The sequence below is a fragment of the Cherax quadricarinatus genome, chromosome 64 (genome assembly GCF_038502225.1).
Source record: "Cherax quadricarinatus isolate ZL_2023a chromosome 64, ASM3850222v1, whole genome shotgun sequence".
In the NCBI taxonomy this organism is placed as follows: Eukaryota; Metazoa; Arthropoda; class Malacostraca; order Decapoda; family Parastacidae; genus Cherax; species Cherax quadricarinatus.
Window position 1 is genome coordinate 9,858,565 of NC_091355.1, and position 26,188 is coordinate 9,884,752.

The 26,188-nt window shown below is 36.5% G+C and overlaps 2 protein-coding genes across 4 annotated transcripts in view; one reads left to right on the plus strand and one right to left on the minus strand.

Moving 5' to 3' along the window:
- Positions 1-267: 267 nt before the first annotated feature.
- LOC128700011 (cilia- and flagella-associated protein 97) lies at positions 268-13,160 on the plus strand. Its single transcript, XM_053792901.2, has 2 exons — positions 268-1,575; positions 11,773-13,160. The coding sequence occupies exons 1-2, from the start codon at positions 367-369 to the stop codon at positions 11,965-11,967; spliced, it is 1,404 nt and encodes a 467-aa protein (XP_053648876.1). The 5' UTR covers positions 268-366; the 3' UTR covers positions 11,968-13,160.
- A 726-nt stretch (positions 13,161-13,886) lies between these two features.
- CysRS-m (cysteine--tRNA ligase-like protein, mitochondrial) overlaps positions 13,887-26,188 on the minus strand; it is a 51,877-nt gene continuing 39,575 nt past the window's right edge. For 2 of the 3 annotated variants that reach the window (XM_053792899.2, XM_053792898.2), the window contains exons 11-16: positions 25,966-26,091; positions 25,171-25,269; positions 21,926-22,048; positions 21,700-21,810; positions 20,607-20,652; positions 13,887-17,309 (exon numbers count right to left, since the gene is read on the minus strand). In XM_053792899.2, coding sequence (XP_053648874.1) covers positions 17,203-17,309; positions 20,607-20,652; positions 21,700-21,810; positions 21,926-22,048; positions 25,171-25,269; positions 25,966-26,091 — 612 coding nt within the window. In that variant the 3' untranslated portion in view covers positions 13,887-17,202. Of the gene's footprint in view, positions 18,656-20,606; positions 20,653-21,699; positions 21,811-21,925; positions 22,049-25,170; positions 25,270-25,965; positions 26,092-26,188 lie in introns of all 3 variants that reach the window. The other variant, XM_053792900.2, reaches the window with a different exon arrangement.

Sequence of the window (26,188 nt, forward strand, 5' to 3'; positions counted from 1 at the left end):
TGTGGCTTGCGTGGAGCCCTTGTCAGTTGCTCTACACATGATTCACTCTGACTCCGCCTCCTACATAGACGTCACCGCGGACCTGCCAACACTCGAAATTTAGATACTGTTAGTTTGTATAAATTGCATCAAGGGACGTATTCATCATTACCGTTGCTTTTTAATAGTTCAAGGTGGCAGTCAGAGTAATTTGTTGGATGGTTTTGAAAGCTTGTGTTTGGTTAGTATGAGTAGAATGGTTGTGACGTCAGGTGTAGGGTTGGCCAACCTGGGGTAGTCAATGGCAGCAGGACGGCCAGTGTCGGGGGAAGGTTGGCAGACGGATGGCTAGCAAGGGACTCATATAATACCCGTGTACGGGGCAGCATGGCTCACAAAGTAGGACTGAACGGCACACAGTACGAGCCTGACATTTGTGGTGGAGTGGACTTTTGTTTTTATGAAGATGACGATGTTGAAAGGACTAAAGGCCGTAAAGGTGTTAGTGGATCAGCATTAAATTCTGTGATCGGTTCTTCCTCTGCGAGTTTTGTGGACTCGCGGTACCGTTGTGTGGAGGACACTTCTTCTAGGCAACAGAGGAGGAGGAGGAGCCCCGTGGAAGGTCATCAGGGCTCTGAGGAGGTGTCGAGGGACGAGGATAGTGGTGCAAGTGTCAGTAGTGGTTCTAACACGAAAGGGAAGGTTGGTAGTACGAGTTCTGTAGAGGCACAGGAGCAAGGCGCCAGTGCAGTCATGGAACACGTAGACCCCAACCCCTACACCTCTGACGAGTGGGAGGAGAGTGACCTCAGTGATACTGACGGTGACCACAGTGACAGCAGTGACGACGATGATCCCAAGTCTCAGGTGGATAGACTCATAGAACGGGGGACTCTGGTGTATATGGATGGCGAGAACTCTAACCTCTCCTCGGAAACCGAGAGCAGTGATAGCAGTGATTATGAGGATAGTGACAGTGAGAGTGATATTACGGATGTTTCACCATTAATATCGGCCACTGCAAGCCCCCTGGGTCTATCTCCGGTACTGCCAAGACGTACCCTGGGCACCTCTCCACTGGCACTGCACGACAACAGGGATTTGAGTTTTGATTATCATCAAGAAAACTCTTCCAACGACCAGGGCTACGACTCTCAGCCTCACTGCAATGGTTACAGTCACAGCAACAGTGATGATTCCACAGACATGACCTTATTGCTCAAGGCTGTTGTAGAACTGGAGAAGAAGCAGCACAGACAAGTCAATAATAGAAGCAATGACTGCAGTCTACATCAAAACAATTACCTCCACCAACCATCATCTCCCATCACCATTCACCCCATTGATGCCAGTCCCCATCACCGTCATCTACGCAGAACAATGCACCATTATCGCAGGAAGAATATGTCATTCACTAATGATGAAGTTCGGAGGATAGACAGAGAAAATCAAATATTGTTGCAGAAGATTATGAGTGCCCACAGCCGTAGCAAACACCAAAGTTCCTCTAACAATAGTCGGCCCGTCCACAAACTTGCTAATTCTTCAGTGAACAGAAGGAGAGAAGATGATAAGATCCGTAGAGAAAACATGGTAAGCAATTTCCTTACTTTTCCACCATTACAATTATATAATATGCCTGAAGAATCTTGTACACTGGTAATTGTGTTCTAAATGCTGGTAAATCCTTTATTACAAAACAATTTAGCAAACCCGTTTGTAACCATATGCTATATCACACATCTGGTTTGGCAATAAAGTTCTGGAGAAGTAGCTGTAACAAACTGTATAGTAGTGACCAAAGGAGATAAATACTTTGTGTGACGTATAAAAGAGTAGACAAAGTTTTTATTCAAGTTTAATTAAACTTTAAAATTTTACAATTGTCTTGCATAATGGATTATGCGCTATACCTTGGATAACCCAGTGATCAAACATTGATTTAAGCCTATAAGAACCTGTTATGGAAATTACTCTCTTAAATGGCTTTGTTGGGACACCTTTGGTTAAATAATTTATCACTTGAATGCGTATTACTGATTGCTGTTGGGCAAAGTCATCAACTTTTCAAATCGGCGATATCAGCAAGTTATCCAGGTGGCAAGTTTGTATACAGATTTGTATGACCAAATATATAATTTTGTGAAAGTGCAAGGTACAGTACAAAACTGATGAACTGTTGCATAAGTGTCTTATGTTCCACAACATAATTTAGGTTTATGTTATGTAAGTTCTTACAGATAGTTTTTACTACATTTATGGTATATAAAACTTATTGCCAGTAGGAAAAATTCTGAGTATGATCAATGACTTAAGAATGTCGGTGAGATAACTTACATTCTGCTGATTATGTGAAGATGTAACATAATACAAGCATTTACATAATTAGCTTTGGGAAGGTTCATTTTACATTTCTACAAATAAGTAGCCATATCTGTCACGTCACACATTTTGGAATTTTTAAATTTGCAGTGATTCTCCACATTACTGGGGTAATTATTATATAATTATTATATAATAATGGGTCCAGGGATCATCATCCCCTTTGATCTTAGATCAGGTTTCCTTAATTGGAAAGGAAATACTACTGAAATAAAAACATTCGGGAAAGTAAAGATAAGTATATGCTCTGTAAGTGGAAGCTTGTAAGATTTACCTGGCATCATACATGTTCATAAGCCAGAAATCTTTCCTGAGTAAAATATTTAATATTTGTCTTACTCATAAGACAAGATAATATCTCTGGATGGTTGATGTTTACCAACCTACAGTCGATTGTTACCTAGCCTGAAAATTGCATAATGACACTGTTGTTTGCCAAAAACTAGAGCTGTTAATTATAATTCACAAAAGTTGGTTTATGCAGCTTGAGTTGTGGTCTCTTACAATAATACATACACAGTAACTAGTGGAAAACATAATGGGGAAAATTAATTCTGTTTTAGAAAGTTTTCCTGAACTTACACATACTTTTACAGAAATAAGAGGAGATATGATTATACAATAAGAATATTGTAATTAATAGAGCAAAATAATCTGAAGAATTCTAACCAAAATAAGTCAGTAATGGAATAAAGTTGTTTAAATTTTTGTTTGGAAATGATATAGGAAAGTGCTGGTTTGACAGAGTTGTGAATGAATGGCACAAACCATTGAGCAGTTGTTTTGAAAATAGGTTAGACAAATAGATGAATGAATGAATGGGTGGTTGAATAGGAGCTGCCTGGAATGGACCAGTAGGCCTACTGCCAGAGGTCATCTATTATGTTCCTGTTCTTATTGTGACAAAATGGTTTGACGTGTTATCCTAAGTAACAATCTATATACAGTAATTTCATTTATGAGGTAGACTACAGGGGGTTTTGAATAACCCTTGATGCATTGGATATATGATTTGGCTACATACTTCTTCTTAATTGCAAATTACTGTAATATATTACTCGGTTGCACTAATGGTAGTTTGCTGTATCCAAGGATAACCCAGTACAGTCAGTATGTCACTGGGGACTATCTTATTTCCATCGGGGTCCTTTAATCTTGTCCCCCCTGGATGCGATCCACAGCAGTCTACTAACACTCGGGTACATACTTGCTGCTAGGTAAGCGGGCAACAAACATAAGGGAACATGCCCAATGTTCCCACCCATAGTGTCTTTATTGAGTTATCATGGGTTAATAATCTGAATAAAATCTAATTATATACTTTACACTGGGTTATCTTGATAAGTGTACCATTCATGTCTTCAGGTAACTTGTGAAGACTAGAGAATAATAATGGTAGAAACAGTTACTGCAGTGCAAGATCCTTTGTGAAAATGCTGAAGTTTCATGCATCATTATTTGTTGTTATTCACACAAAGCATCAAATTTGGATGGATCATTCCACGTAGTCATTTCATAGTAGTGGAAAATGGAACGCAGTTGAATAAAAAACATAACTGATAAAAACATAATGAAAAACAGTTCATATTGGGCTTAATAACTCAGGAACAGACTAAAGAATATATGTTAGTATTTACTAATCTAATAAGGAAGTCTGAACAACTTTATTGTGCAAGCAGGTTTAATGAAATAAATTGGGATATGAAAGTCCAGAAAACCCTTTCTGAAATTCCCTAGGCTCTTGAAAACTGGTTGAAACAAGAGATATAGTCTTGATTAAATCAGATAAACCTAACATCCATCCTGCTGAAAGAGCCAACTTACTAAATGATATCTTTTCTACTATCGGATCAAGACTAGCTAGCAAAATCCCAGCTTGAAATGCTCAGGCAAATGACTGCCTTACTGAAAGTTTACCAAACTTTTATCTAGCTCCCACTGATCCTTCTGAGGTCACAATTATAATAAATTCACGGAAACACAAGACAGAAAACTTAATTTACTGCCACTAACGTATGAAAAGCAGCGCGTGTGCTGTTGCCCACTATTGGAAGTTTGAAACCAGAACGTTCCTGACGATGGTTAAGATAGCAAAGGTTACCCCAATACACAAAGGAGGCAATCTGAGGTAAATAACTGTATTGGCCAATATCCAGCTTACCATTGCTTTCTAAAATCTTTGAAAGCATAATTCATAAGCAAGTTTACTCCTCGCAATATACTCCACTCCTGCCAATTTAGTTTTAGGCCCAAAAAGTATAAATGATGAAATTATAAAAATGCTTGAACTGCCTTGTGCAACTCTTGAAAATGAATATTCTCAGGCCCTCTTCATAGACCTGTAGAAAACTTTTGATAGAGTAGACCTCAAAATCTTGTATCTTGTATCTTAAACAAGAAAATTATGGTTTTCCTACACCCAAGGTCTGGAAATGGGAAAACTCTCAACATGCATCAAAGGTATACCTTAAAAGAAGAAAGGCTAGGGTATTAATTTGTCCATAGTTCTGTGACCAACAAAGGTCAGTTAGTTGACTGGTTAATTGCGTGCATATGGTCCACTGTATTTGGGTCATAGTCAAACACAGGCATTGCAGTACTATACATAACTGAGAGGTGTTTTATCTGTGTACTCTATATACACTGAAGTTGCTTTAATCTTTAAAAAAGGGGTTTGAATTATTCTTGACAGCTTTATTCTGAAAAGCTACATCAGTATGAATTTGTATGTTGATTCTGAAGACCCGTAGATGTAGGAATACACTAGTAAAAAATTGTGTACTGTAGATTTAAACTAGGATAACCCAACAAATTCATGTTCAGTTAATAGACTTAAGTTTAGGTAGCTAATATTACAGCACACATTACAGGTTTGAAAAGTTCCCCCTTTTTCCTCTATGAAAAAGTTTAAATTATGCAAATTCTTAAATAGGTTAAATAAATAAAGCTGTATATATACTACATTAATACTTTCATTTTGATGAGTTTAGGTTAGGTCATAAGGTTAGTTTTATGCAAAATTAAAAATTATATATAACTTTATAATTTCTACATAGGCAACTTCATGTTTTTATGCAAGTCTGTATCATATAAGTACTGTCCATTTATTGTAAGTTATTGGTAGTCATATTTGTATAATATGTTACATAAAGTGAATACAGCCTCTCCTCACTTAATGGAGTTCCTTTCCTAAGACCACGTTGTTAAATGAATTCATCGCTAAGTGAGTAGTGTATACTATAATAATAGGTTTGTGTCAACCATCTTTGATATTGTTTTAATATCACCTTTGCACCATTTATAATATTTCTAGTATATTTTTAAATGTTTGTACAGTAGTGTAATGTATATTGAAATAACAGAATAGAGGAAATCAGCTCAAATATACATTATTTAGGTATAAATACTGGTCAAAGAGCCTGTCGTGAGTCCGAGGCATCAGTAAACGACTACATCACTAAGTGAGAAGAGGCTGTGTATCTGGTAGATGAAAGTTCTTTAAATTTACAACCCATTTGAATTAAGCATAACTACTTTCTTGGTTATCATGATTTGCTAACCCCTCTGGATTAATAATCTAAATAAAATCTTCACCCTAGGACAGTGGTTCCCAAACTTTTTCAGCTTGTTACCCAATTTAACATGCCACATAAAGCATGTTACCCCTTTCACAAAATGTTGTTATTATTGATATATATGGCTAAACGTGAACGTATACAGCCTCGCATACTCTGCTAATCCTAGCAAAACCATTGAAAACCTAAGAACCACACATACATTATATATAAAATTAATAATAGCTACAAATTCACAGTAACAGTGGGTAAATACATACTAACTATATACTGCACAGGGCAGTACACATACATACCAGCTTATGTCTACCTCGGCTGATGCTCACAGATAAACTGACAGTGTGAAATAGAGGCAGCCTCAGGAAGTGAGTGACGCGTACTGGACAGGTCGATCTGGGATACTGAGTGACTTTTGTCCTGAAGCATACTTGTCAAAATACTTTTGGGTTTCCACACACTTAGCTATATATTTCTTCTTTTCTAATACTGTATATTAGTTTTTGATGTTTACTGTTATTTGGTTTAACTTTATTACTTACTTATAATAGGTTTACTTTACAACTTTATATACTAAGACAAAGTTAACAATAATCCTCATACCGGGTACCGCATTGTTTTCTTGATTTTCAGAATTCATAACTTTTTTTCTGTCACCCCTCCATTACCCCCCAAAAATGGTTTGGGAACCACTGCGGCCTAGGATATACCTACATTAAAAATTCAGTTTAGATGCAGATTGATTTAGCCGTACAAAACTGGTAAGTTGTGTATTGCATATGTAGTGTGTATGTAATTGACTACATATTTTGCTTTATATAAGCATACATGCTTTCCTATTAAGAATTAACATTGATGGAACTTGCAAAGACATTACTAATTAGCTACATGGGCAATAATGTTAATGATTTAGCAAAGGATAACCCAGTTAAGCCATATTTCACAAGCAGAACTTACTTTTCAACGATACTGTACCATTAGTGTTAAATATCATAGTAAGAGTATTCTACACTTTTGTGTAGCACAGTTCTATAATTCCTTGATTAAATTTATACATATACATATATGTTTTCACAAATTAGTGTTTTAACTGTACAGTGGTTTCTATTCTTACTATAGGAGATTTGCAAAGTTTTTAATATTTTGTCATTGCTTTGTTTGACAAGTTTTTTTTTTTATAATATTTAAGTGTAGGATGGAAATAAATGGTATAAAATACTGACACAATGGAATTATAAACACATAAGCAGTAAAATATGATCCTTTATTGACAACGTTTCACCCACACAGTGGGCTTCATCAAGTCACAATGAAATATATTTTTTTCGTTAGGTTCAGAATAATTTTTGCGAAATTATTGGAGCCTGACCCATGGCCGGACTCAGAGTAGATAAAATCTCAAAACTTTTCAAAGGTATATCAAAGGTATAAGGGATGCACAAATTTTCACTCGCCTTATTCGGCAAGAAGAGCATTGCTGTTTAAGCCAAAATCGCAAGTTTTACCTGTTCAGCACGACAGGCACCTAGAGTATATGCTTGTACATGTATGTGTAGTGTGGCCTAAGTGTAAGTAGAAGTAGCAAGACGTACCTGAAATTTTGCATGTTTGAGACAAAAAAGGACACCAGCAATCCTACCATCATGTAAAACAATTACAGGCTTTCGTTTTACACTCACTTGGCAGGACGGTAGTACCTCCCTGGGCGTTTGCTGTCTACCAACCTATTACCTAGATATATATAGGTATATATATATATATATATATATACCCTAGTAGCATATAATGCTTGCCTATTTGTTTATTCATAGATTGAGCTGCAATTTTCAACATCTACCTTTAACCCTTAAACTGTCCAAATGTAGATCCACGTTTTTTCAACATTTGAAAGTATGTAAAAAATGTAGAGCGTCTTTTTCTTTTTTACATTTGAAAACGTGTAAAAAAACTTAGATATTCATTTTTTTTTTTGTTATGTATTTAAAAATATGTAAAAAAAAAATTAGATCTACTTTTGGAGCACTATGCATGTGAACGTAGATCTGTTTGGACAGTTTAACCCCTTCAGGGTCCAAGGCCCAAATCTGAAGTGGTGCCCCAGTGTCCAAGAATTTTCAAAAAAAAAATTTGTTATTTTTTCTTGTGAAATGGTAGAGAATCTTTTTGTGAAGGTAATAAAACAAAAAGTACGAAATTTGATGGAAAATTGACGAAATTATGCTCGCGAATTTTGATGTCAGCAATATTTACGAATCGGCGATTTTGCCGACTTTGACTCCCGTTTTAGGCCAATTACATTATTCCAGTCAACCAAATTCTTAGCTATTTCACTAGTATTACTTCTATTCTATCGATTGAGCACAAGAAATCGCCAAGTCAACTGTTTCAACTACAAATTAACCCTTTGACTGTTGCAACCCCCAATCCTGAGGTGTCTCCTGGTGTCGCAAAATTTAAAAAAAAAAAAAATTATTTTTTCTTATGAAATGATAGAGAATCTTTTCCCGATTGTAATGACACCAAAAAAACGAAATTTGATGGAAAACTGACGGAATTATGCTCTCGCGAAGTTAGCGACCTCGGCGCTGTTTACAAATCGGCGATTTCGCCCACTTTGAGCCCTATTTTCGGCTAATTCCATTGTTCCAGTCGCCCAAACTCATAGCTATTTCTTTAGAACTTCATTTTTTCTATCGATTGAATACAAGAAACTGCCCATTTACTGATTTCAACTACCTAATAATGTGGTCAGAAATTTGCAATTTGGCCAATTTCACAAAATCTAAAAAATATGACAATTTCAAAATAAGGTCCAGAATGAACAATGCAGACATTCCTGGCTCTAAAATAACGTTTTCTTTGTTCATCAGTCACGTCTCCAGGCCCTTCTGATATTACTCTTGCTTTCTTTTTTGAATTTTTATTCAAACAAAAAATATTACTTACTATTATGCAGACTACTGCAATGCTGTAATAACTGTATAAATAACATCAACCCATTCATGACTGCATATTAGAATGGCTAGTTGGACATTTATTGGACAATGGCATCATTTGTTTACTTTTGAACATTGGCAAAAATCAAACATTTCCCCTACTTTGAGCTCCATTTCTAGGTTCTTTTTATAGTAAAATCAATCAAAATCACCTCTATTTCTGTAATATGTTTTCCATTCTATCAAATGAGACCAAGAAAACGAGAATACAACCATAAATACTATACGAAAATAGACCACAAAGTCTGCATTTTAATTAAAAAAAACGGTCGGAGTTTTTTTTTTCTCATTATGCACTGCGTGCTCCAGGATTTTTTTTATATGGTGCACTGACCACACAGACCCATTCTCTCACATGTGGGCCTACCAGCTTTCTCCTGCTTGATTTGAAGCCGCTAGAATTTATGAGTATATATACGTCAAACACGGCACCTCGTAAAACGTATATATACGGCCGCGACAGTCAAAGGGTTAAAGTGATCAGAAATTGTTAATTTGGCCAATTTTACACAAAGTTCAAAATATTCCAATTTCAAAATAAGGTCCAGAATAAACAATGTAGGTATTCCTGGAACTAAACTAACATTTCTTCTGTTCATTAGTTAAGTTTTGAGGCTTTACAAATAAATTCCATTTTGATTTTTTATTCACATAATGAATTTTTATTCACACCAAAAAATAGAAGATTTACTGTTATGCAATACTGTAATAATTGTATAAATATCATCACCATATTTGTGAATGCATATTAGACCCACCAGCTGGCGTGTATTAGACATGTGAGGTCGTTTGTTTACTCTTGAATATCGGCAAAAATTTAACATTTCTGCTACTTTGAGCTCAGTTTCAAGCCATTTCCAGTGCTAAAACCAATCAAAATCATCTTTATTTCTGTAATATGTCTTCCATTCTATCAAATGAGACCAAGAAATCGCAAATACAGTGGACCCCCGGTTAACAATATTTTTTCACTCCAGAAGTATGTTCAGGTGCCAGTACTGACCGAATTTGTTCCCATAAGAAATATTGTGAAGTAGATTAGTCCATTTCAGACCCCCAAACATACACATACAAACGCACTTACATAAATACACTTACATAATTGGTCGCATTCGGAGGTAATCGTTATGCGGGGGTCCACTGTACAACTATAAAAAACATACGAAAAAACACTGCAAAGTCGCTGTTTTAATCGAAAAATCATGATTTCAGTTTTTTTCTCTCATTATACACAGCATGCTGCAGGATCTGTTTTATGTGGTGCACACATACCACATAGATGTATTCTCTCATATCTAGGCCCAAATGTACCACTCACAGTTTTCAGAGTGAGCTGAGCTCATGACGTAGATCTACGGTTTGGACCCTGAACGTAAAGCCGTAGATCTACGGGACGGACCCTCAAAGGGTTAAGGGTTAAATAATCAGGTTTTGATATGATGACCTCCTCCTGTATAAGGTCAAATGGAAGCATACTATTTGATATTATACTCAACAGTTTGCAGTGGCAGTTTTAATGCATCAATACAGGCTTGAATAATAATTTCTGGGGTTAAGGTAATAAGTTGGTAAACAGCAACCATCCATTGAGGTACAAGCATTGCTGTATGTATGTGAAATAGAAGTCTGTTAAAATTTTGCACTCTGGTAGAACTGCTGGTATTTTCTTTGTCTTGTGAATATGTAAAAATTACAAATCAACTTTAATATTTATGGGTTAATGAAGGGTGAGGTCAGCCATAGAATTGATGAAGGAAAAAAGGCAAGTGGTGCAGGTAAAGAAGGAATGTATGAGAGTATAGTGGTACCAGCACACTTGTGTGAAGCATGGGTTGTAAATGCTGCAGCAAGGAGGAGGCTGGAGGCAGTGCAGATGTCATGTCTAAGGGCAATGTATGGTGTAAATATTATGCAGAGAATTCATAGTGTGGAAATTAAGAGGTGTGAATATATTAAGAGTATTATTCAGAGGACTGAAGATGAGTTGTTGAGGTGGTTTGGTCATTTAGAGAGGATGGAGCAAAATAGGATGACTTGGAGGGTGTATAAATTTGTAGTGGAGGGAAGGAAGGGTAGGGGTCATCCTAGGAAAGGATGGAGGGAGGGGGTATAAGAGGTTGTGTACAAGGGGCTTGGACATGCAGCAGGCATGTGTGAGCTTGTTTAGATAGGAGTGAATGGAGATGAATGGTTTTTGGAGACCTGACAAGCTGTTGGAGTGTCAGCAGGGTAATATTTTTAAGGGATTCAGGGAAACCAGTTACCAAGGCTTGAGTCCTGGAGATGAGAAGTACAATGCCTGCACTTTCAGGGAGGGTTTGGGATATTGGCTGTTTGGAGTGACGTCTGAATTGCTATATCTAAGTGCCTCTGCAAAGACAGTGAGTGTGAATGATGGTGGAATTTTTTTTTTTTTTTGTCACCCTGCCTCTGTGGGAAACAGCCAAAGTGTTAACAAAAAAATACACATATATACACACACACATACCTACGTATATACTCTACTTTTCTGTTTCCTACTGTAGTTCATATTCCTGTAATGTTTCTTTACCAGTTTAGGAGCACCAGGCTGCATGTAATAGTTTTGCAATGTTATGCACTATACCCATCCTGTTTAAGGATTAGAGATACATAATGGCTTCAGGAACTGGGTCTTAACATTTCTTTGGCTATGGAAACTAGTGCTAACGTGGTACTGTATTTTATTACAATATAAAGTTGGAGAGTGCAGTAATCAGATCTTTACAGGAAATGGACTTCATATTTTTAATAGCATAACAAAACATTTTAAAGTTAATACTGACTTTTATGTTATCAGAATTGTTCTTTTATTTTTCCAGATCTTGTTGCGAAAGATTCAAGAGGCCAAGCCTTCTCGGGATGTAACTGCATCTCGCTCGCCCCGTCAGAGGACATCACATGGCCTCCGTCCAACATCTAGCCTTCCTACCACAACTGGGTCTTGTGGTGCCTCAGCCCGTACAGCACCAGGTCATGTCTCCACACCCACTCCTCGCAAAGAGACAGCTCTGTGAGGTTGTTGGTAATTGAAGAGGGTTTACTTGTGTGTGGCACACAGATTGTGCTTTACCAACCTTTGCTCTCTGACACTGGGTTTTAATTGCCTATCATCCTGAATATTGATCATCCCTTGCATTGCTGATTTCAGCTTATGTGGATGCACACAGCTGTCTTGATCCAGTCTTTTTACTTGAAAGTGTCCAATTCATACTACTATGGGTACCATGAAGGTGTCCAGTCACATTAATTTCCATGCTCTTAAGGTTGTTAGAAATACTTTCTTGTGAGGGCATTGGAACTATACCCTTTAGACATACAACTGTACTTTTGTTTTCAGTGTTGGCACTAATGTTTATAAAGAGGAATAATTGCACAGATTGTGCTGTTGCTCCCTGTTCATAAAAAAAAATTTCTTACCAAGATAATCAAACAATGGTAGGTCAGAAATGTTTCCTATTCAGAAATGTTGTAATGTTTAGATGTGTGATTTGATATTGAAAGTTACTTTACAAAGATTACACCATCTGAGAAATTGCTAGATCATGTGTGTATATATATATATTATATATATAATATATATATATTATATATATATTATATATATATATTATATATGACAAAAATTCCTGCTGTAGAAATTGTCTAAAAGTGCTATAATGGTGTACTTTACATATGCAGTTAATGCATTAGCCATTTTTGGTAGGTGAAATGGTGTGCTGTTGTTAGTGAGTACATTCATAATATGCTAATTTAACATTTAACTTTGTATTGAATAATTTTCTATAAAGGATTTTGTTAATGTGTAACATCATATACATGTACCTTTGTTAATTTATACTTCCTCATTGGGTATATTTGATGAAGTAACAATCACTCTTCACACATTGTTTTTTAGTGCAAGCAAATGGTGGCTGCTTTCACTTCCTAGCCAGATAAAAATGCAATATACAGGTACTACAGGAAATTTTCAAAGCATTATTACATCTTGGGCACAAAGTGTGAAGATGGCCAGCTGTCAAAGCATTTGAGGAAAATTCTGCACGTCACCTAGCTTTTTTGAGTATGGAAAAGAAAGTGACATAGATAGTGCCAGTTATGTCGCATGTATGATTGAACGCTCAACGTACTCCTCCTTTGCATACAAGTATAGATGGAATGGCATGCTTTTTTTTTTTTTTTTTTTTTTTTTTTTTTTTTTTTTTTTTTTTTTTTTTTTTTTTTTTTTTTTTTTTTTTTTTTTTTTTTTTTTTAGAAACAAACAATTTAAGGATACTGGGAGTACCCCCACTACCTCTTTCACCTGACAAGTGTGTGAAGTTTAATTCATAAACTGTTGGCCCATTTTCATAATGAATGGTACAACCATTTATCTTAAACCTTGTTTCATTGTATTGCTGCTGATACATTCCACACATAGTTAATTAATATCTTGGGGATATAGTGTATTTAAAGTGTCTCATTTAAAAACAGCCCTGGCACTTAGAAATTTGACCAACGAATAGAGGACCATCGTGTGGTGGGTGTGAAGTTTTATTCCTAAGTAAGCATGATAGTGGCATCAAGAGTACCAGCTTATTGTGTGGATAACACACATTTAGTGTGTTCCAAATTATGTTGTTGGTGTTGTACATAGAATATTAAGGACAGTACTTGATGGAATCATTGTTGAATCGAGTTTGAGCATTATATTGTTAATCCCATAAGTTAAATTATATCCATAAGATTCTGAAATTGATAAAATTAAGTGATTTGCAGTGCAATATTAATTTGCCATTTTCAAAATGTGTGGAAGTAGTTAGTCATTCAGTATACTTGAAATTGCATACCTTCCATATATTAAATGCAAGCTGTATGGGTTATATTGGAAATAATGCTCAAATATAGTTCACTTTTAACCATCACAAAACTGCTCATCTCTTGTGCTGCTTTTATCCCTCCCTATATTGATTACCACACCATTCTCCCACTTTGCCCCATTCATTTTTATGATTTTAAGAAGCATTGAGGGGTTTGGTCCTATGGTTTCCATGTGGGAGTTAGTATGTGGCATTTTTAGAAGATGAGAATTATAAATACATAGTCCCTGCTCGAATTTTCACAAGATCATTAGTAATGTGACAGGAGGATTATCAGCAAGCTATAAATGAAAATCATCATGCTGCCTGTCTTAACAAAGCCTTTAACATATCTTTTTAATGAAAATGTTTCATTTGTCACTGTTCTCTAAAGAAGTTAAATTTTTTTATATCTAGTATTCCATTTGCATCTTATGTAAAAATGGTAAATAACTGTTAAAAAATTAAACACCTTTGTCATTATTGTTAGACAAATCATTATTCTTCATAATGGAGTAAATGTTTTGGAGTAGGTATGAAAAGTTTTGAGTCATTTGCTAAATTAAGGTTGAAAAAACTAAACTTAGAGTGCAGGTATGTTTTATAGTGATTTACATTCATGACAGTATTCACATGACACATTCACCTCCCAGGTCATGTAAAAGCACAAAGGTAAAGAATATAACTGTTGTGATCATGAAGTACATGGCATCTATACTTAATGTTCCAAGAGCCACCACAACAGTATGAACCAGTAACGGGTATTGAAGTTTGTTCTTGTATATATTTCTAGCCAGCTATTTCAGATTGAATCATACTGTGTTGCTAAGGGTGTTTATTGTATGGAAGGATGACATAAATTCATTTATATATACATTTAAAAATATATACTGCCTTGTTAATGTGACAGGAATGGAAAGTCCTCTTATCTTGGTCTGGTAATGTAACTCTTGTACCTTTGCATTATAAAGGAAGACAATGCTATGTAATACCAGTCTCAAGTGCATAATTCCTTGCCCTGTCACAGAAGTTTCACCCTTAATAATCTAGTCAGATGATCTTATTCTGTGAACCTGGCACATCCATGCCCAGAGTTCTTGAACAGCATTTGAGTTTTTAAACTTGATTTAGTAAATATTATCTTGATTGTTCTCTGGTACAAAGGAAGTATAATTTATATTTTAAAAGTACTACCGATCTCAAGTGCTGGGTAAGTTTGGGCCCAGGGTGTCCATCATGCTTCCAAGTGTTAATAAGATTATGTATTGATCTCTTAATTACTTTTCCCAATCCATACTGCAGCTCATAATTTAATACAGCAGTCCTAGAGCTATATGTATATTAAGTGCCATAATACAGAGAATGGCACTTTAGTATGGAGGGACCATTATGAAAACTCATTTATTTCATATTCCACATAAAAACTTGCCATTTTGTAAAGGCAATGCTTTCAATAATTTATATGTACAGTTTTTTATATTATTTTATTGTCTTCAAAGCAATAATATGTAGCAGTTGCCATTCGTAAAGTTCGTGTAAATTGTGACTTGTTGTGGATAAGTTCACTACTGAATCAAACTGTTGGGTTTCTTAACAATTTAATGTATAGTATTTACAAATTCTCTTGTTGCACGTGAATAATTGGACCCAAAACAACCTGTACTGTTGGATAATTTTTATCCTTAAATTCTTGGGTCATTTTTGAGTTGTAGAACACATTTGTATTTATTTTATGAACTTTCTTAAACAAGCATTGTGAGCTGCTTGGTTTTGAAGTTCACTCGTACATTGTATGGAATAAGAATTGACCATTTAAACTGGAGACAATTTTCATGCCCGCTTAGAATATAATGTAAATATTTTTTTATACTTGTCTTTCATTGTCTGTGAAAACTTTTTTGAACAATAAAAGTATTGTTGAAAAATTCTTTTATTTACAATTTATATTTACACTATGTACATTAACAAACATTTCATTCAATTAATAAACAAATTCAAGTGTTTAAAACTGTCACTTTTTTTTTTCTGTGGCATTGTGAAATCTACTCTTATGATGATGACTTCCAGTGAATTTATTATTATAAATAAAAAAAAATGCTAAGCCACAAGGGCTATACAGCACTTCCAGTGAATAAAAGTGCATACCCCTCTTCATCAGAAGCCTGCACTTGAGAGAGGAACCTTATGATTTGGTCAGTCCTGGACTGTTCTCTAGGCACAACTCGGGTGAGAAAAGTAGAAGCCAAAAGACCATGTGGTAGGAGACTGGGTAAGAAGCAATTGGTAAATAGTAGTAGTGAAGTAGGGTTAGCAGTAGATATAATAGTACAGAATGTAGTACAAAAAGTGTAGAAGAGGAGCACTGCAGTTCTATTGGCCCACACCAGGCAAGACTAGTGATAGTGAATTATATTTCAAGGTGGTGGAAATTGAAATATATCAACATTAACACCTGTCTTCCAGAGGTCAGAAAAGAACTATAGTAGGCCAACTGGCCTAAACCAGGAAATATAAGGAAACAAGAAATAGATGACAGGGAAGACAAAAAAGATGCAGAAGACAGGCTAAGAGGAAAGGAGGGGTGGTGGCAAAGGTCAGGTCAAGTCACGAGTGTTCTGAAGATAGCATTTTACAGTATATATACCGAGAAAGGCAGGCATCTACATTATTATAATCAAAAAGAAGTGCTAAGCCACAAGGGCTATACAGCACAGGCATCTACAGAAGCAAAGTCAGGACTATGATTCATGTTAGGAAAGTTGTGTATAAGGGATGACCTGATGATTATTATCATGGGGAAGCACTAAACCCATAGAGTATAGTGCTTGGGGGTGGGGAATGGAAGGTATTCAGGCTTAATTCAGGGAACTGGAGCACAGATCCAATTCCCTAGATCAAGAACCCCTCACCAGCATCAAGGAACCTCCCTTGAGGGGTAGAGAACAGTATTGTAAGATTTAATTTAAGAGCTTAAACACCCTCTATCAAACTTGATTTTTGTCAAGCTAATACCTTTTGCAGTAATCATGTTTATACTAGTACTGCCACTGATGCTCCAGTATCTACTCCATTTCCTTCTCTTGTTCTCTCCAATACTTTGTGAAACTAGCCACTCCTTTTATGATATGACTTAGAGGAGGACCAGTTAATACTTGTGCTCTAAAACTACACCTTTTTCTAACCTTCAAGGATACTGTTTTGCTGAGTCAGTCCTTATGCACAACTTTTACAGCATGAATCTTAATCCTGACTGCTTCTGCAGATTCTTGCCTTTTTTAACATACTGTAAAATGCTCTAACCTTCAGAATACTTGTGACTACCTGGCTTTTGCCACTTCCTCTACTTTTCTCTTGACATATCTTCTAACTTTCCTCTTTTCTGCTTCCATGTATTTCCTAGCTTGGACTAGTGGCCTACTGCAGTTCTTCCCTGCTCTTCTGGATATGGATGTTAGTATGGAGATATTTCAATTCCCCTCTATAGGTGAAGATAAATAAGGGTTTCTCAAAGGAAGCAGACTCTGAAAAATGAAAAGCAAACACTGGCTAGAGAATTAGGAAATGCTGAGATCAAATTAAATACATCATACAGAGTACAGGAGAGAGAGAAATAAATGTAATTCACTATCACTAATCCTGCCTGACAAAATCCGGTAGAGCTCCTTCAGTAATCCTGTTCTTATACACTAACTTCTGCTACTGCTACTACTACCTTCTTCCCTTACCACCTACTGAATAATCTCTTGACCTTCACTACTTTTCTCACCCCATTTGTGATTTGACAATGGTCCAGGACAGACATTGTAATAAGGCTTCTCTTTCAAGTGCAACTTCCAGCCATGGTACTATGATTTTTATTCTTGAACCCTCTGTCATACAAGCAACTCTATAATGGGGGGGGGGGGGTTACAAGGTGATTTTAATAAGTTATAGATTGGCATATTCTACGACATTTTTTTATTTTTATTTTTTATGACTTTCATTGTAACTTTCAGTTTTTTGTCATGACTGAATGTGACTAAACGGTCAATATTACTACTTACGAGCAACTGCAAACTAACCTTTCCTAGGCCTAGTACAACACTGCTTTATATCTCAACTTTTCATTTCCCTTGGGAAGGAGCTAGGGCTTTTTACTTGTTTACTTATGTAGGATGAAGTGCTTCCCTACTGGATAGAGACTTAACAATTTCAAGTGCTCCTGAAAGGCTCTAATTAGGCCTAAACAAGGCACCACTAATATAGTGTTACTTCCTCAATAAATAGCAATTTTATGAATAATGATGTTCGCTGTAATTGGAAGAAGCACTTTATATTTGTCCACAGATCCTGAATGGTTTGACTAATATTAACACCAGTTGCTATATATGAGAGAAGTACTGAAACCATAGGAGGGGTCATTCAGTGAATAGGGGACAATTAAGTTTGATTCAGAGAAGATAGGTTCACTTCCTTGGATAAAGAGCTCCTCTACAGCATCAAGGCACTGTGCTTCACTAAGGGGTATGATTTATACTGTCCTGAGAACCAAAATGTTAATTTCTTGGTCTTGCCAAACACTTGAGAAAGACACTAATATGGGAAAAAAAAACAGAACCTAAAAAGTGTGCTACACCCATCCTCCCTCTGGTCTGCCACTTTTCAAAATATGAAAAAAAATCTTTACCAAAGAGAATTAAAAGCAACGTGAGGTATAAATTCCATTAAATCAAAATACTGTACACTAAATTTAGATTACTTAGCTGCTAAAGTACAGTTGCTCTTTCTACCATCATTGCCTAAATCTCTCAGGAATGTTTTATTTACATTAAAGAAAAATTTAATAACTAAAGTTATGATTCCTTGTCTTCCTTCAGTTGATCACTTCCTGAAAGAGAAAATTTTCAAATTTTATTCATGTATTGTACATGTATTTATTTTAACAAGTTGGCACCAAACCCATCTGGTGGTCATACAGCTCTTGAATTCAGACAAATGATGAAATACTGTACCTTCCCAATTTAAACTAATGAAAATACTGACATCAAAATTCAGAATGGCCATCCATATTGCAACACCCTCACCCTTCCTCCTTCACAATGCAAAGTACTGTGCTGCCCACTTTTACGTCATTACTGGACACTGTCCAAATTGGTTTACAAAATATTTTTTAAATTAAGTATTATTAAATAATCATTAGACCAACTTGTCCCTCTTCACCAAACTTTTCCAAAAATATCATACCTAACTACTTAAAATCACCTAGTTTTTAAACGCAGTACACAGATACTAATGCTAGGAATCTCTCCTTTCTTTCATAAGCACTTTTAGAAGCACTGAAGATGATCATGAAAATGGAACATTAGTCATGGACAAAACAAAATGCACTGTATTCACAAAGAACCTACAAATACAATATAGAATATGCATTAAAAGTGTGGATATGGTATAGCAGGGAGCTGAAGGAGCAATTGAAAACACTGCAGGGAGCTGAACCTCCTAAAGGTGTTGGACTGCAATACATTGCAATCCTTGCTGTGGCACACAGTCTGTGAAGTCATGAGGAAGGAAATGAGTGTTGACCTTAAAAAATATTTGAGTAAAATTCCTGTAACTAGAACAGGTCCACACTCAAAACAGTTGTAACACCTAGGAATTGCTCATAAATGGAAGTCTAGGGGTTTGTATCCCTATTCTAATTGCAAGTGTGTATGTGATCCTAGGCATAATCCATAAGCTTATGTATTGAAAAATTATGTATCAAGCCTAGAACAAATAAGTTGCAGAGGGCTGCAGGGAATAGGTCTGTACTGTATGTGAAAAATGCATTAATTTACACAGAAATGCTAAAATAATCAAATGATTTTGCAGAAGTACTCAGAATAAAAGTACAGAACATGCACCTGGCAATTATTCTCAAAGAAAATTCCATTGACAACAGCAGAGGAATTAATTGAACAAATAAGGAATACATGCACTGATTGCTGCTTAGGAAGTTTACAAAATCCTATACTACCAAACATTACCATCTTAGGAGATTTCAACCTCCCATATCTAAATTGGAGAGTGATTAACAGCATTTTACCAGAAATAGCATCTGGGAGTACAATACTCTAGTCCAACAGGTCAGGTTGTCTGGTGGTTACAGGAGAACGATGATCTACTACATATTCTAGAGGCTCAGACCTGCCAGAAGACTGAGAAAATGAAGTATCACTCATCTCAAGATAAGAAGTCAGAGATATCAACCAGTTCTGGTGGTTCAGCTGTCAGGCTGCCTCTACATAATGGGGAAAAAATGGAGGTGAAGAAAGTGAATTGAGCGAAAAAGTGAGATACAGTTTTTACTGTGGGTGTTCACAGGGGAAAATGGATGTGTGATAATGTGTTTTCACCCCTTATTCATTATTTGCTACCTTACTGTTTCCCATTCTTGCATTCATATTACCCGACAAATTGACCTCTCCTTCTCTATCAAAGATTCTAATGCTACAACCTGTTGCTACATAGAGGTAATCACATACTTCCACCACTTTCAAGAGTTAAAAAAAAAATAAAGGCAAACATGGAAGTCCTCATCAGACGTCCCCAAGCCTTAAATAAAACAGGCATTCACGTTTGGAATGCCATTCACCATTCTACCCTGTTCTAGGCAAATTCATTATACTTATACTGAACATTATGGTTTATATACTAGTACAGTATATTTTTATGTTCACATCTCTGTCTTGGTTCCATTAAATTATTATAATTACTCTTTGACTTTGTACATAAATTACATATGTTACTACACTACTGTATACACATATACAAACAATAAAATACTGAGAGAAACTCACCAACAGATTCCTCAGCAATAGACCATGATGTGCTGCCATGATGATCCTGGAGAGAGAATGGTATGTAATTATAAAACTTCTGTTTCATTCTAACAACTTTGAATTTGAAATTTAAAAGTAATGCAATATTTGACAACAGTGATTTTTTTTTTCTGTTTTTTTTATGGGAAGGTTATGCATACGGGCATAACGCGACGGGCTGGAGTTTTGAGACTATGACCGTGGGTTCAATCCCGGCCGGGGGTATGGTTTGATACATTTCAGTCAATTCCACCGATTCTAAAACCTATTAAAATACAATAAGGAACCTGATACACACTTCACAGTTTAGAACCTAAAGAATGAAATTAAACTGTTTAGGATTCCTCTTATAAAAACAATTATCAGATTGTCTTACATAAATAAACTATTAGTCAATGAATTATCAGTTGGCAATTGAAAAACAGCTGAATGGGTATCAAGAGAGTCTTGACACTGATGTTCCTCTTTACTCTGTAATTTCAAAGATTTAACACACACCTTTTTAATAAATTTAGAAATTCATTTGAATTTCTATCTCTTTGACATCTTGTTTCTCCCAGGAACTTTTCCTGTGCAGGACCAGCCAAGACAAAAGATTCCAAGTTTGTATCTGTATCCCATCTATCCATAGTCGTTATTTTACTTTCACTGGGCTCTTTCATGTATACACACCTACTTTTCCAAAGTGTTAAGTTTGTAACTTATTCCTCTTAATACCTTCTAATTTGCACCTTCACATTACTGTTGTGATTCTATCATTCATTCTCACATGTCCAAGCCACTGAAAAATACTTCTTTAAACCCACTATACTAACCTGCCCCTTGTGTTTCTGTCTTTCACTGCCATCCTACAACAACCATAACAATTTAATATACAATTTAATAGTATCTTACATAATATAAACAAATTTTTTTTAACTAAAATAGCCAGGGGCAAAAATCACTCTCAGTGTCTGCCATGTGACTCATTCAGTAGGATTTTGCATAATCTAAACAAATCTCATTGTTAAAGCTGATAGATCACAGAAAAAATAAATTAAGAAAATGGAGTAATTAAGTTTTTTGTTCTTACCTTAATATGTAAGCCAGATTTCAATAAATTATCTCTAAGATTATCACAGGCTTTCAAAAGAGGGATACGTTCCTTCCTCTTAGCTTTCTTCTCGTCAGGGGTCAGTACTTGCTGTAGGATAAAAGTATATTGCATTTGAATAATTTCACAAAACTATACAAAGCTGATGTTATTATACAAGTTTAAATATAAAATTGGCTAAAATTTCTGAAAACTCTTTCCTTGCCTTCATGGAGTCTTCGTCCTGTAAAAGTGCGAAAGCTCTCACTTGTTGCCGTAGATCAACCACAGAGTTCATTACCTGAGACAAGCGACCTCCGGATTCTAAAGACAAATTAGATGCATCACTCTGTTGGAAAGCCACAAGAAGTCATTAAGTTCAATGATATGTACCTATGCTGGTTATGTTTCAAATTTAATGTTTCATTTGCATAAGCTTTAAAAAATAATCTTCCTATTATTCAGTAACATCAAGGGTGGAAGAGTATAGAAATAAGACAAGATATAAGGTAGATAATAGGTAGGGGAAAGTGTTGAATGAAGATGAGAGTTTCTTCTTTCTTTTTGGGTTACCCTGCCTCAGTGGGAATCGGCCGACATGTTAAAAAAATAAATTTACTATACAGAGGTATTCAAAACAAACTTTTTTCAGTCTACAGAAAAAACTCTATAGTGCTTATGACTATTGAAGGCATTTACAGTGGACCCCAGCATAACGATCACCTCCGAATGCGAAGTGTATTTATGTAAGTGCGTTTGTACGTGCATGTTTGGGGGTCTGAAATGGACTAATCTACTTCACAATATTCCTTATGGGAACAAATTCGGTCAGTACTGGCACCTGAACATACTTCTGGATTGAAAAAATATCGTTAACCGGGGGTCCACTGTATAAGGTTCCTTATAAGAAATAAGAAAGATGCTGTCCTTTGCAAACATCAGAAGGTCAATGGAATAGGTTACTAAAGAAGATAGTGCTACAACCAATGGAAACTTTAAAAAAAAAAATTTACAACAGATGAAATACATACTGAAGGGACACCATGAGCTTAGCTCTGTTCCTGTAGCTACAGATATGCAGTCACATATAGGTAATCATATGCTGCAGCATATGATTATGTGTGAGTGAGGTGAAAGTGTTGAATGATGATGAAAGTATTTTCTTTTTGGGTCACCCTGCCTCGGTGGGAGACGGCTGACTTGTTTAAAAAAAAAAAAAAAAAAAAAAAAAAAAAAAAATGCTGCAGCATGCATTGCAAGGTTGAGTGGTTCACTGTGGAGTGGTGCTTGTCAACACAGCTTGAGTGGTTCACTCTGGGGTGGTGCTTGTCAACACAGATTGAGTGGTTCACTGTGGGGTGGTGCTTGTCAACACAGGTTGAGTGGTTCACTGTGGGGTGGTGCTTGTCAACACAGGTTGAGTGGTTCACTGTGGGGTGGTGCTTGTCAACACGGATTGAGTGGTTCACTGTGGGGTGGTGCTTGTCAACACAGGTTGAGTGGTTCACTGTGGGGTGGTGCTTGTCAACACAGGTTGAGTGGTTCACTGTGGGGTGGTGCTTGTCAACACAGGTTGAGTGGTTCACTGTGGGGTGGTGCTTGTCAACACGGATTGAGTGGTTCACTGTGGGGTGGTGCTTGTCAACACAGGTTGAGTGGTTCACTGTGGGGTGGTGCTTGTCATCACAGGCTGAGTGGTTCACTGTGGGGTGGTGCTCGTCAACACAGGTTGAGTGGTTCACTGTGGGGTGGTGCTTGTCAACACAGGTTGAGTGGCTCACCGTGGGGTGGTGCTCGTCAACACAGGTCAAGTGGTTCACTGTGGGGTGGTGCTTGTCAACACAGGTTGAGTTGGTTCACTGTGGGGTGGTGCTTGTCAACACAGGTTGAGTGGTTCACTGTGGGGTGGTGCTTGTCATCACAGGCTGAGTGGTTCACTGTGGGGTGGTGCTCGTCAACACAGGTTGAGTGGTTCACTGTGGGGTGGTGCTTGTCAACACAGGTTGAGTGGCTCACCGTGGGGTGGTGCTCGTCAACACAGGTCGAGTGGTTCACTGTGGGGTGGTGCTTGTCAACACGGGTTGAGTTGGTTCACTGTGGGGTGGTGCTTGTCAACACAGGTTGAGTGGTTCACTGTAGGGTGGTGCTTGTCAACACAGGTTGAGTGGTTCACTGTGGGGTGGTGCTTGTCAACACAGGTTGAGTGGTTCACTGTGGGGTGGAGCTTGTCAACACAGGTTGAGTGGTTCACTGTGGGGTGGTGCTTGTCAACACAGGTTAAGTGGTTCACCGTGGGGTGGTGCTTGTCAACACAGGTTGAGTGGTTCACTGTGGAGTGGTGCTTGTCAACACAGGTTGAGTGGTTCACTGTGGGGGTGGTGCTTGTCAACACAGGTTGAGTGGTTCACTCTGGGGTGGTGCTTGTCAACACAGGTTGAGTGGTTCACTGTGGGGTGGTGCTTGTCAACACAGATTGAGTGGTTCACTGTGGGGTGGTGCTTGTCAACACAGATTGAGTGGTTCACTGTGGGGTGGTGCTTGTCATCACAGGTTGAGTTTGCCAAACTACACATGTTGTCATTTATTTTTTATTTAATTTATGATGAAGTGCTAAACCCATAAGTATCATAGGGCAGGCGAGCTCCAATTCTTTGGATTAATAGCTCTTGAATGGATTAAGACCAATGGCTACAGTTTTCTCATGTTTTCAAGTGTATTAATAAGGACTTGCAAGTTGCAACTAGCTTTTCATTTCCTACCTAAATTTCTATCACAGTTACTTGATTTATTATTTTTAAACCATACATCCAGCATTTATTTCCTCTTTACTACTAGCTGTAGCATTAGATAGTGATGCATTGTGTATTTGTCCCTGTAACACATCCTACTTAAAACAACAAAAAATTATATGTAAATCTGTAATTCTCTGTTCCCTAGGTAGACATTAATATTTTCCCCCATACACATGCACTAATTAAGGTTTAGGGAACATAGTTATGTTTATTACATAATACATGGAGACAAAGTCTCGTATCATGGATTAGGATACAACAGTGATCAATGCTACACTCATAAAACTAGGAGGTATTTGACAGGCAACCATGTATGTCTAAGAACAAGGAAGAAAACAAAGGAATTTTGCGCAATCTATAAGATCACTTGTGCTAGAAAAGACTGCTACCAATTCTAGTACCATGAACCCCCATTCCCATGATTAAATGGCCCTAAACATCTTGCAATCCTCCATCCCTTTAGACAAGCTCCATAACACATTGCAATCCTTCTCATCTCCCTGGGCTAGTGACTGAACTGGAACATACCAATATAACACTTCATCCTCTTGTCCTTAACAAATGACCCACAATATCTTAATTTATAACCCCTCCCAGACAAGGGAACTACAACACACAATCTTCGCCTTCTACAGCAAAATGCTGTATAATGCATTCTTTTTTTTCCACAATCACTTACCACACTGGGAAAATGAATACCAAACACATCCTCCATTAGGTAGTGGATATAACTACACACAGCTACCATTGTTCCTGCACTTCTTGACAGACTGGTACTCTTGAAAGCAAGGACAACACAAGAAAATATAAATTTTTGTAAGTTGATACTCCTGAAAGCAAGGACAACACAAGAATACATAAATTTTTTCAAGTTGTCTTTAAGATGGGAAATTATAATAATTCACACATGATGCTTTATATATCAAACATTTATTCTTTGAAAGGAAAACATCATTTTGCTAAATTCTTCAAATAAAAAATCCTTGACTTTCTAATCTATGAAAAGGATAGGTTACACACAAATTTTTCAATTTGCTTTTCAATATGTTACCAAATGATAAAATAACAATAAAATACAGTGGTACCTCGAGTTACAAACTTAATTTGTTCCAGAAGACTGTTCGAGTGCCGATACTGAACGAATTTGTTCCCATGAGGAATAATGTAAATTAGATTAGCCCGTTTCAGACCCCCAAAAATACACTTACGAAAGCACTTACAAAAATACACTTACATAACTGATCGAGTTGGGAGCTATTCGAAACTTGAGGTACCACTGTATCAGGAATGCATTTTATGGCTGTCTTCATTATTAGTTTTCAAATGCACAACTGAGTTTTTGATATTTTAATAAGTTTTACCTAAACAGAATGCACTTTTGATGAAACATTATCACCATTACATATAATACATTTTAAAAGCATTCTACGAAACCTTAATGTAGCAGTAGTCTAAAAACCAGCAAAGATAATACCTGTGGCTTTTTTTGGAGTTCCTTATTGCCAAGGTTTATTAGATCAAGTACTGCATCCAGTGCTCGCACTGTATCAAAATCATCTGCTAGTGATCTTTTCACCTTAAATCGAGTTTCAACCAGTTTCTGAAATTAAAAAAAACAAGTTTTAGTTTAGATAAAATCCTTAAAAATTTTAAGCCCAGAATGTCATCTTGTTTGCCTTCTGTGGTATTAAGAAGTA

Coding starts and splice junctions, on each gene's coding strand:
- LOC128700011 (XM_053792901.2), top strand. CDS start 367: ATGGCTCACAAAGTAGGACTGAACGGCACACAGTACGAGCCTGACATT. Junction 1,576..11,772: donor AGATCCGTAGAGAAAACATG/GTAAGCAATTTC, acceptor TTATTTTTCCAG/ATCTTGTTGCGAAAGATTCA.